The sequence below is a fragment of the Oncorhynchus clarkii genome, chromosome 5, assembly GCF_045791955.1.
Source record: "Oncorhynchus clarkii lewisi isolate Uvic-CL-2024 chromosome 5, UVic_Ocla_1.0, whole genome shotgun sequence".
NCBI classification, from domain to species: Eukaryota; Metazoa; Chordata; class Actinopteri; order Salmoniformes; family Salmonidae; genus Oncorhynchus; species Oncorhynchus clarkii.
Window position 1 is genome coordinate 83,682,453 of NC_092151.1, and position 12,702 is coordinate 83,695,154.

The following is a 12,702-nucleotide window of genomic DNA, read 5'->3' on the forward strand; positions in this document are numbered from 1 at the left end:
AAACCAATCAAAACATATTTTATATTTGAGATTCTTCAAATAGCCACCCTTTGCCTTAATGACAGCTTTGTACACTCTTCCAGTTTAAAAGTTATTTTCTGTTTATGGAGGTACACAAAATCAAATCTATTGACTGAAAGCTAAAAAGGGCCATTGCCTATGTGATTAGTTGCATGTAATGATCTTGCTCTTAGCAATGAGACCTCTCAAGTGTAATAAAGAGAGGACATGAAAGAAAGGAGTGAGTGCGTGAGGGAAAACATCCTGGAGCCTCTCCAGGCTCTGCGTGTGTGTACGTGTGTGTCTGTATATGTTTGTCTTGACCAATATAAAATATCATTACAGTTGAAGTCGGAAGTTTACATACACCTTAGCCAAATACATTTCAACTCAGTTTCACAATTCCTGACATTTAATCCTATTAGAAATTCCCTGTCGTTGGTCAGTTATGATCACTACTTGATTTTAAGAATTTGAAATGTCAGAATAATAGGAGAGAGAAAGATTTATTTAAGCTTTTATTTCTTTCATCAAGTTCCCAGTGGGTAAGAAGTTAACATGCACTCAATTAGTATTTGGTAGCATTGCCTTTAAATGGTTTGATTTGTGTCAAACATTTCAGGTAGCCTTCCACAAGCTTTTGGCCCATTCCTCCTGACAGAGCTGGTGTAACTGAGTCAGGTTTGTAGGCCTCCTTGCTCGCATGCTCTTTTTCAGTTATGCCCACACATTTTCAATCGCATTGAGGTCAGGGCGTTGTCATGACTTTGTTGTCTTTAAGCCATTTTGTCACAACTTTGGAAGTATACTTGGGGTCATTGTCCATTTGGAAGACCCATTTGCGACCAAGCTTCAACTTCCTGACTGATGTCTTGAGATGTTGCTTCAATATATCCACATCATTTTCCTGCCTCATGATGCCATCTATTTTGTGAAGTGCACCAGTCCCTCCTGCAGGAAAGCACTGTCCACAACATGATGCTGCCACCCCCATGCTTCACGGTTGGGATGGTGTTCTTCGACTTGCAAGCCTCCCCCTTTTTCCTCCAAACATAAAGGTGCTCATTATGGCCAAACAGTTCTATTTTGTTTTCATCAAACCAGAATACATTTCTCCAAAAAGTACGATCTTTGTCCCCATGTGCAGTTGCAAACCGTAGTCTGGCTTTTTTTAAATGGCGGCTTTGGAGCAGTGGCTTCTTCCTTGCTGAGCGGCCTTTCAGGTTATGTCGATATAGGCCTTGTTTTACTGTGGATATAAATACTGTTGTAGCTGTTTCTTCCAGCATCTTCACAAGGTACTTTGCTTTTCACAAGTATATTCATCTCTAGGAGACAGAACGCGTCTCCTTCCTGAGCGGTATGACGGCTGTGTGGTCCAATGGTGGTTATACTTGCCTACTATTCTTTGTACAGATGAACGTGGTACCTTCAGGCATTTGGAAATTGCTCCCAAGGATGAACCAGACTTGTGGAGGTCTACAATTTTTTTTCCTGAGGTCTTGGCTGAGTCCTTTTTATTTTCCATAATGTCAAGCAAAGAGTTTGAAGGTAGGCCTTGAAATACATCCACAGGAACACCTCCAATTGACTCAAATGATGTCAATTAGCCTATCAGAAGCTTCTAAAGCCATGACAACATTTTCTGGAATTTTCCAAGCTCTTTAAAGGCACAGTCAACTGAGTGTTTGTAAACTTCTGACCCACTGGAATTGTGATACAGTGAATTATAAGTCAAATAATCTGTCTGTAAACAATTGTTGGTAAAATGACTTGTGTCATGCATGAAGTAGATGTCCTAACCGACTTGCCAAAACTATAGTTTGTTAACAAGAAATGTGTGTAGTGGTTGAAAAACAAGTTTTAAATGTCTCCAAGCTAAGTGTATGGAAACGTTCCACTTCAACTGTATATTTCCATTGTCCTGGCTCTTCTGTGTGTTTTTTCAATAATCACTTCTACACTGGGGCAGAATCCCTCAGTGGTCCCCATCTTTCATTATGTGTGTGTGTTTTCAATAATCACTTCTACACTGGGGCAGAATCCCTCAGTGGTCCCCATCTTTCATTCTGTGTCTTTGTCCTTTATGAAGAGCCTTCATCATGTGAGTCAGAGAGGGCTGACAGATTAATCTACAGCTCTGCAGTAAAGCTATAGGAGGAGAGGTTGGACATAAACAGACAACCTCCGAAAACCAACTCTCTGCATGAGTCATCACAGAGAGGGAGAGAGGGACAGAGAGAGAGAGAGAGAGAGAGATGGGAGAGAGAGGGTGAGAGAGACAAAGGGGAGAATAAGCTAATAAACTCATATCTACTGGGTGAAATTCCACAGTGTGCATCACAGCAGCAAGATGTGTGACCTGTTGCCACAAGAAAAGGGCAACTAGTGAAGAACAAACACCATTGTAAATACAACCCATATTTATTTATTTTCCCTTTTGTACTTTAACTATTTGCACATCTTTACAACATTTGAAATGTCTTTATTATTTTGGAAATTCTGTGAGTAAAGTTTACTGTTCATTTGTATTGTTTATTATCTTGGTAATGTTAAAGCAAGTGAAGTAGATAATCAACAATAAAAATTAATAAAGCGCTTAAATTAAATATGTAATAATTAAATATGTGAGAGTGAGTGTGAGAGAGAGCGAGATCAACTAGACTAAAATTTTATTTTGATGAAGATATAATCCCCACCTTCATATTCGAATCTAATTTTGTCTTTATTAATCCATCCAGCTCCCTAATTGCCACCTTGATCCTGTCCCCATATTTGACATTACATCTGACAACCTGAGACAACTTCACAATTTCCAAAACAAATATGTTGGCCAAGTTACCCAATGTATACTGTATCGGCTGCAAGTGTATGTAATGCATATTTCTGAATCATCGCGTCTCTAACAGTACAGTATGCAGCAGTTACAGACCCATCCCAGTCTCCTCATCCAGGGGTTCCAAACCAAATAGGTTTGCTAAGTTACCCAATTTCCCAAATATGTTTGCTAACTTACCCAATTACCCAAATAGGTTTGCTAAGTTAGCAAACATATTTGGGTAATTGGGTAAGTTACACAATGTATACAGTATTGACTGCATGGAAATGCAATGCATATCTATGAATCCTCAAGTCTCTAACAGTGTAGTATGCAGCAGGTACAGACCCATCCCAGTCTCCCCATATGTGTGTGTTTGTGTGGGCAAAATCTATCAACCACAGATGATTTATGACAGTGTGCTAGGAAAATAGCTTCTCCTTTCTCTGTTGCTCATTGTGGAAAAAACTGATTTCAGTCTTGGGGGTGTGGTTAAATGTGGCAGTTACTGAAGCTTGTCCCACATGAGCCACCATAGGAACAGAGCCAGAATTACTTCTGAACTAATCTAAGATAACTCAGAAGAAGGCTGTAATTTTTCCGTATGTTTTTGCAGAGGGTTTAGTCATGCAGTTTTACATCCAGCTAAAGTGTTTTTCCATAGGAAAACAGTATTTTTCACACCGGGTGCCTTTCCTTCGCTGGGCAGGCCGTTTGGGAACTTTTAGGCTAAATTAGAATATACCCGCTTCTCCAGGCACCACTACACCACTGCATAGGGCTGATGGAAAGTCAGCAGTTACACACAGCATGATGTTAAATTCCATAAACTTATAATAAGCCAGTAGGTCCCAATAATAATACAAAAACACAACCATTAAGCATTACCCAATCTAACTGTTCAACTATCAGTTGTAATTGAAACATATTTTTCTTCTCTATGTTGCCTGCAGCATGATCTATTTTGCCTGCGCACATGACAGACAGTCGTTGATCGGAGCACGTCTCCGGAGTCACCGGAGGAGCACTTATTAATCCTGCAGTAGAATTCATTTAGGCCAGCAGGCCAAACGAACGACTAAAATGAACGAGTTACTCAGAAAAACAAATCATGAGTAAAAAGAGTTGTTCAAAAAGAACGAATCATTGGCAAACTGCACATAACTAAAGCATATGTGTACATTGCTGTGTAACCAGAGGTTTTATTGTGCAGGTATACAGTATGTGAGGGGACTTTATCTGACTATATTTAATGTGTGTAAGTAGGGCAAGGCAGAGGTCTTACTGTGCAGGCAGAAGTCAAGCGAGTATGATAAGTTAACTCTGTGTTTATGGTGTGTATGTTTCTGTGTAGAGAGAGAGGTCTCACTTTCCAGACGGATACGATGTTGCTGGCTCCAGTCACTCCACAGGTGAGGCAGAGCAGGGTGGTGAGACCGGATCTGGAGAGTGTATTGCAGATCAGGCCTCAGTCCAGTCAGAGACACCCACTGGGCTCCAGACACGTTCACGTGCTGGAACAGAGGAATAGGGGCGAGAAACACAAGATGTCGTACAGAAGTTACTCCATCTGCAAAATGCAGTGTCAACATGGATTGACAATTTGACACAAATACAAAATGGCATTGTGATGACTGAGAACATAACTGAAAATGATATCTACATCTAAGAAAACCATGAGTGGCATTAAGACTCTTCAACATCCTCTATCCTCTAGGTGTTTGCTCTTGTTCTCTGTTGAATTATTATTGGCTTTAGCTTTATTTTCTTTAAGACCTGTACTTAGATGTGTTTGCTTGGAGGCCAGTGTGTTCTTACCAGCCAGTTGGGGTGAGAGGTACTTTGGGAGGTATTGTATCGGACCTCATAGCTCAGTTGGACAGGGCTGGCATGGGGCTGTGGGTCGCTCCAGCTCAGAATCAACTCTCCCTCTGTGGTCTGGGTGTGTGTTAGGTTCAGTGGTGGGCTTGGTTTCCCTGTACAACACAAGCAAATCATAATCATCTTCATCATCCTCCAAACTATGAAACACCATTATCGTCATCATTATGGGCAGCAGGTTGCCTAGTGGTTAGAGAGGGGGTGGCAGGTAGCCTAGTGGTTAGAGAGGGTGTGGCAGGTAGCCTAGTGGTTAGAGAGGGGGTGGCAGGTAGCTTAGTGGTTAGAGAGGGGGTGGCAGGTAGCCAAGTGGTTAGAGAGGGGTGGCAGGTGGTGGCAGATAGCTTAGTGGTTAGAGGCAGGTTGCCTAGTGGTTAGAGAGGTGGTGGCAGGTTGCCTAGTGGTTAGAGAGGTGGTGGCAGGTAGCCTAGAATTTGTTCTTAACTGACTTGCCTAGTTAAATAAAAAGGTAAACAAAATAAATTCTTAATAATCGTCATCATGGCATCCAATGTCGGATCTTAATTTGACCAGTATTTTGTAGCAACATGATTTGAAAGTTTAGTCCGTAATGTTCCTTGATCGGTGGTTAGGCTATTAGCTGGACAAAAGTAGGCTACATGAAAAGTGCAATACTGTTAATACACTGAACTAAAATATAAACGCAACATATAAAGTGTTAGTCCTAGTTTCAAGAGCTGAAATAAAAGATCACAGATATGTTCCATATGGACAAAAAGCTTATTTCACTCAAATTTCATGCACACATATGTTTATATCCGTTAGTGAGCATTTCTCCTTTGCCAAGATAATTCATCCAATTGACAGGTGGGATTAAACAGGTGCACCTGGGGACAATAAAAGGCTACCCTAAACTGTGCAGTTTTATCACGCAACACAACTCCAGAGGTCTCAAGTTGAGGGAACGTGCAATTGGCATGCTGCCTGTAGGAATGTCCACCAGAGCTGTTGCCAGAGACGTGAATGTTAATTTCTCTACCATAAGCCGCCTCCAATGTCATTTTAGAGAATTTGGTAGTACGTCCAACCGCCCTCACAACCGCAGACCACGTGTGTCGGTGTCATGTGGGCGAGCGGTTTACTGATATCAACGTTTTGAACAGAGTGCCCCATAGTGGTGGTGGGGTTAGGTTACAGGCAGGCATAAGCTACAGACAACGAACACGAGTGCATTTTATCGATGGCAATTTAAATGCGCAGAGATACCGTGACGAGATCCTGAGGCCCTTTGCTGTGTCATTCATCTGCTGCCTTCACCTCATGTTTCAGCATGATAATACACCACTCCTTTTAGCAAGGATCTGCACGTAATTCCAGGAAGCTGAACATCTCCCAGTTCTACCATGGCCTGCATAATCTCCAGTTGTCTCCCATTGGGATGCTCTGGATCGACGTGCACGACAGCATGTTCCAGTTCCTGCCAATATCCAGCAACTTCGCACAGCCATTAAAGAGGAGTGGGACAACGTTCTACAGGCCCCTACTTTTTTTTAAAAAATTTTAAAGGTATCTGTCATGTGAAATCAATAGATTAGGGCCTAATGATTTTATTTCAATTGACTGATTTCCTTATATAAACTGTAACTCAGGAAAATCTAAAAATTGTTGCATGTTACGTTTCTATTTTTGTTCAGTATATAACCGTGTGTTTGTGCAGGTTTTCATCAAGCTCATCTGCATTTCCAGCACAGGAACATTCTCATTAACAAACAAGTGATATCTGTATTTCTACACTGCAGAGACAGTCTCAGGCACATACAGTACTGTAACAGCCATTGGTGACACATTGATTGTCCCTAATAACTGCATTGGTTATAGACTCAAACAGGCTTCATACAGGGCAGCCAAATGATGAAATGAGCAGAAACGTATATGAGATGACAGGCTCAGTGGTGTATGAACATGATATAATAACGTCTATCTGAAAGACAGCATCTCGACTTTAGTGGTCCATTGGCTTCTTACTGAATACCGATCAATAACGCCAAGCTCCTCATGTCAGGAAAATCAATACCTGTCACACCCTGACCTTAGAGAGCCTGTTAATTTCTCAATTTGATTAGGTCAGGGTGTGATTTGGGTGGGCATTCTAGTTCTCTATTTCTTTGTTGGCCGGGTATGGTTCCCAATCCTGAGGCAGCTGTCTATCGCTCTCTGATTGGGAATCATACTTAGGCAGCCTGTTTTCCACCTGAGTTTGTGGGATCTTGTTTTTGCACAGTAGCTGTATAGCCCTGCAGAACTTTACGTTCTTGTATATTTTGTTGTTTTGCCGGTGTTTCAGCATTAAATATCATGAACACTTTCCCACGCTGCGCTTTGGTCTCATTCATTCAACGGACGTAACAATACCTCAATTTAATTCAAATAACTGAAAATGCAACCCAGTACCAAGGCAGAGTAGAAGACACCCTTTCGCAATTTCTTCCTGGAATTTTAACATATATTACAGTATTTGACAGTGAGATGCATCTTCCTGGTATTTAAACTGCTTTGTTCATTTTGAGGTTCGTGTTTACCAGTGATTGACTTGACAGGGGCGTTATTTGTAACCCATCTTATAAAACAGAAAAGTGTGATAATTATAGGGCTGTCCCCGACAAAAACAATATCTTAGTCAACCAAAAGTCATCTGTTCTTTCTACCAATTGATTGGTCGAAATGTTTCAACGTGTATTTTTCCATATAGAGATACACCCTATGTGTTTGAATAAAAATTATATGCATTGAGCTTGTCTGATGCTTTAAGCTTATGGTTTGATGAAGTAAGACAAACATCTCAAGAGGTGGCCAGAGATCTAGATAACCGGAAGAATAAAACCTGACCCAATTATTTTCCTCCCGCTCCTGCTAGCTTTCGCATTCTGCCATTACTCTCTTGAAGTTGTCGGTAATAGGCTACATGAGGAGTCGGCAACCTTTCTCGGTTGACGGTGCGTATGTCAGAGCAAAAATTAAGCCATGAGGTCAAAGGAATTGTCTATAGAGCTCAGAGATAGGATTGTGTTGAAGCACAGATCTGGGGAAGGAAAAAAATAATAATTCTGCAGCATTTAAGATAACCAAGAACAGTGGCCTCCATTATTAAATGGAAGAAGTTTGGAACCACCAAGACTCTTCCTCGAGCTGGCCGCCCGGCTAAACTGAGCAATCGGGGGAGAAGGGCCTTGGTCAGGGAGGTGACCAAGTGTGCTAAAATCTTCCTAGAAGTCAGAGGATGTACAAAGCATGTCAAAACACTGAATTTTGGCCCTTTAGCAAGTATAAAAATTCATATTCATATAAAAAAAATCTGACCTATAATAATGTTCCATGTGATCTAAATTAAATGACACTTCAATTAATTTAAGGCTTTTAAAACTCAATATTTGCACAATTTCTACTTGCATCAAACCAATGTTCCATTGACCAACAAGGCCGCAAAGAGCTTAGATTGAGCAAACAAGGTATGCGTTTCCCATCAGTGGAGAGATCTCCAGCTCATCACCATGGTTCCTGGGACCAGAGTAAACACTAATCTTGGCCTGCCTGGAAGTCCCAAAGGGCAGCTGGTATCAGACCTACTGAAGCTGCCCGTTACACTCACTATACTGTACAAGTGTGTATGTGGTCTTTAAGCCTAAACAAATAACTCCCCAGTTTCCTCATGGTACAAATGGCTCCCTAGATACCGCTAGCCTACATAATAAACAGTGCCAGCTCGCCAGGCAGCACGCTGGTACTTGGTAAATGTTAAGTGATATGCATTGACCTCAGAATATGAAGACCAGATAGATAAGCCATTAAAGCAATTGACATCCTCTAACATCTTCAGAAGAGAGGTTGAGAGGGAGATCAGGTACATTCACACTCCTTACAGAGACGCTGAGACGTCCTTGGAGGGACACTGAGCATCACCAGGGGACCCGCTGTGGTGTTGGACACATTGGCTGTCACCACGACGATACTGCTGACCACATGGAGAGCAACAGAACAGGTGATGGAATCCTCTCCCACACAGTCAGTCCCATGTGTGGAGTTAACCTCAATGTCAGGCAGTGTTCTGAAATAGACAAGACATTTATGCACTTCGCCAGATGAGGACATGGACTGCTTCACCCATATGTACCACGTTTAGCCCTGTGTCCTAAACCCAGCTTAAATAAATATACTTTCAGTCAGTAAAGATAAGAGGCTAGTGTAGTGTGCTAATCATAGACTAAGCACAGGTCAGGTTGCAACCTAGCCTGGTCCCAGATCTGTTTGTGCTATCAACTCCTTGTCATGCCATGTTTGAAAGGATCACAAACATCTAGGACCAGGCTAGGTGCAATCCACATGAAAGTAATGAAAACAACAAGTAAAAACACCATTGTGATATTTTGCCTAATTATTTGCAAAATATGCGATGGGCCAAAAGGCCAATTATCACAGTCTCAGCCTGCTCCATACGCTCTGCCAGTCACATTGCATGCACAGACAGGCACGGACACACACACACACCTCAGACCCCCACCTGAGCTCTTACTGCCTCAGGCACATCTTTGAGCCAACACTAGACAAGAATAACAAACAGGATGGGAGAGGAGAGGACAAACTCTAGACAATAGCAGCAGGTTGAATTGAAATTGATACTCACGTTAAGTGCTGCAAGCTAAGTGCCACTGACCCAGGAATGGAGGTGTCTGAGGAAGTGGCTGGGTGCTTTAGATCACATATTACATTATCCCAGGTCTCATCAACACGGCACAGGATGTCCCAACAGGTGGCTGGAGAGAAGTTCATTTAGCATATTAGCATCAACACAGGCACATACTCTGTCTGTTTGGTCACTGTAAACCCTAATATATGAACTCACCAACCCCACGCAAAGCACACACACACACACAGCTGAATAAACCCACAACTAATTAGGACAGTCATAGCAAGCCCTGGAACATATTCTGAAAAAGAAGCCCTAGAATCTGGCCAACGGCATTGTTTATCATCCATTCCCCCTCTTACTCACACTTAGGACCTCAGGTCTACCTGAGCTGAATCACCATGTCATTGGAGAAGAAAACGTAACACCCACTCACACCATTTTACCTCTGCACAGTTATTGTCAACGATTCATGAGACCGTTTTCAAAACGTCCCCTCTTTAAATGCCAGAGCCACCGGCTGTGGGTAGCGTCATCTAATATCCATCGATTAGCATTAGCACACGTCAGAGGCTACCACCAAGCTATCGATCTCATTAATAAATCCTTCACCCTGAGCCTTTGCTTCCTGTTGTTAAAACACACATATTCACGGATGCACACACAGATCTTTAGTTTGTGTTACCACCTCCCACTTCCACCGCCACCTCCAAACAGAGAAGAACACCACACTCAAGTGCACAGAGGCCATCTTATCACTCCAGTTAATTGGCCCCTATTCAATTGAATGAGCCTCAATGTTCTCTTCCTCAGTGCAGTTAAGTGGTCACAGGCTGTTTTATTACGCACCATTCAGAGAAATGAAAACACATTTATCCAGCTGTCCAAGTCCAGTATATACAAATTGTCTCAGAATAGGAGTGCTGATCTAGAATCAATTCCTTGCTCTTTTTCATTATGGTTTAAAAGGTATTTGATCCTCGGTCAGCATCTTGCTTTGTGAATATGGTCCCAGGGCAGTAGAAAGACAGAACTCTCACCCAGTAAATATCATGCACAGGAGGTTGGTGGCACCTTAATTAGGGAGAACAGGCTGGTGGTAATGACTGGAGCAGAATCAATGGAGTGGTAAATACATCAAACAAATTGTTTCCAGCCTTCTGTGATGTCATGTCAGTAAAACAGAGCAGGACGCTTACCTCTGCTGAGTTCAGACTCCGGGTGAGGTCCTAGTGTGCTTGTGAAGTTCCTGAAGAGGCACTGAAGGGTGTGTGGGTGTCCCGTATCAGATGGTGCAGACCCCCTGTCTTCTTCCTCTCCTCCGTGGTGAAGTTGGGCTGGGGTTGAGGAACAGCAGAGCTCTGTCTGCCAGGGGAGGTCTAGAAGGTCTCCATGGGGGGATACTTCCACAGGCTCCACCAACACAGCACCTGAGGCAAAAACGGGAAGTAAACATGGTTGACAGGAAATTACATCAGACACTGGACAGAAGTTGTGGCTGGGTTATATGGTGCTGGTAATACCATAGTTGTGGGTTTGATTCTCAGCATGGTATTCAAAGACGACATTGATATGAATTAAATTAGTACATTAATTTCAGACCGAATTGTGAAGATATCAAGAGATGTTCATGAAGTTGGTAAAAGTATTATAAAAAGGCTACAATATTGTTCAGAGACCTTTACTAGAATGAACTCTGGTAACCTCAGCCTATACCAGAGGATTTCTACCAGCTCAAGGATTCATACTGTACATGCTTCTTTGTCAACCAGGTAAAACAATGTGACTGACAAGACTATGGTTCATTCCACCTATTAGTCGCCCATCCACCCTCCCAGTCTCCCCATAGCATGCTAGCTTGGGATAGACATTACAAAAGGGATGTCTGTTGTATACTGATTCCCAAAGACGGAGTGTTCTCAATAACACAAAGACGCTTGCCCACATGTACACACAAAGGACTGCTACTTTACCTGACAAAGATCCCCTTCTAGGATCAATTTGTTGTCTAACTAGCCACATTAAAAGGTATGTGGTGCAGCAATCATGTGTGCGGTTCCAATTTCATTTCTACTTTTCATGGGGGAAATATATTTGTGTGTGTCTATTTGGTTGAATATGGGCCATTTTTGTGGTCAGGAGACATTATGCCCTGCTGAACGATCTATTCTGTGTTTCACTTGTGTGGTAGAAGGATTATTGCCAAACACATTGGATGATGTACAACATTACAAAGACAGCTAAACACAGAGACCGGCATACTTCTATTTAGATCACTCAGTGTCACACCAATGAAATGCAACACTCAATGGCCCTTTTTATTCTGCCAATAATGGACTGTATTGTAAGTAGGGGCGTGATTGTATGGGAAGATGACCTATGTTTCTGTATATATGCGTATGAGTGTACTGTTCTGTACGTTCTGGCACGTGAAGGTTCCAGAAAATTGCTGCCGGATGTAATTACATGTGGCATTGCTGCTGAAATGTTTGCTGTTCATTATTTTAGTCTAAGGGAAAGCTTTCCTGGGGATAGTGAAGTTGTGTGACTACAGGCAGAGCCACATGGGAGGTAAATGTGGATGGATGCAGTGAGATAGAAGAATCTGAACTAACGGGAAAGGAACTCAACTCACTGTGGGAGATGATGAGAATATGCACCAGGAATGTCAACATTGCAGACAGGATCCTGCAGAGATAGAGAAAGAGAGGGAAGGAGGGAGAGAGCGAAAGAGAGGTACGTACGGGTGTATGAAGAGAGAACCCGTAGAGAGATAGAAACATAGATAAAGAGAGAAAGATATGTAAAACACATACAGTCTATGCAATCTTAACTCAATCCAACACTGAAAACTCATTTGACAGGAGAACAGAGGGTTTTACTGAACTTTGTCAGAGCCTTTAGTAATAGTCACCACACCATGACCACAGTATTCTGCTGTAATGGCCTGGGTGTTGTCTGCTCATCTGCAGGCACAGGCTTGACTGATCTCTACACCACAGAAACTTCCTCATGGAAGATTAGAATGGATGATACTGTACTGTTTAACGAGCCTGCAGCTGTACGAAGGTTTGTCAGCTTCTGAATGTACAATTGCTGAGTAATTTTTCAAAAAGTACAATTCCCTTCCCCATTCACACTTAAATGACTATAGCATTCATATCATAAACCACTATATAGTCCAACCCCAACCCTCCTTTGATGACATAGGCAGTACAGTAAATAACATTAACACAGAATAAACAACACTAACCTACATTACATGCTGTATAAACATGGTGCCTGCCTGCGTTTTAAATCACACATGCTAAAGTTCAATCCCATGCCACATTAATTCCATTTCATATTCAAGTTCACCACCATC

At 42.1% G+C, this 12,702-nt stretch overlaps 1 protein-coding gene across 2 annotated transcripts in view; it reads right to left on the reverse strand.

Annotated features, from left to right (window-relative positions):
• The window catches only part of LOC139409471 (leptin receptor), a 79,414-nt gene that overhangs the window by 23,440 nt on the left and 43,272 nt on the right, over positions 1–12,702 (reverse strand). For both annotated transcript variants that reach the window (XM_071154652.1, XM_071154654.1), the window contains exons 3-8: positions 11,974–12,026; positions 10,538–10,768; positions 9,336–9,465; positions 8,575–8,759; positions 4,637–4,794; positions 4,188–4,332 (exon numbers count right to left, since the gene is read on the reverse strand). In XM_071154652.1, the coding sequence (XP_071010753.1) occupies positions 4,188–4,332; positions 4,637–4,794; positions 8,575–8,759; positions 9,336–9,465; positions 10,538–10,768; positions 11,974–12,026 (902 nt within the window). The remainder of the gene's footprint in view (positions 1–4,187; positions 4,333–4,636; positions 4,795–8,574; positions 8,760–9,335; positions 9,466–10,537; positions 10,769–11,973; positions 12,027–12,702) is intronic.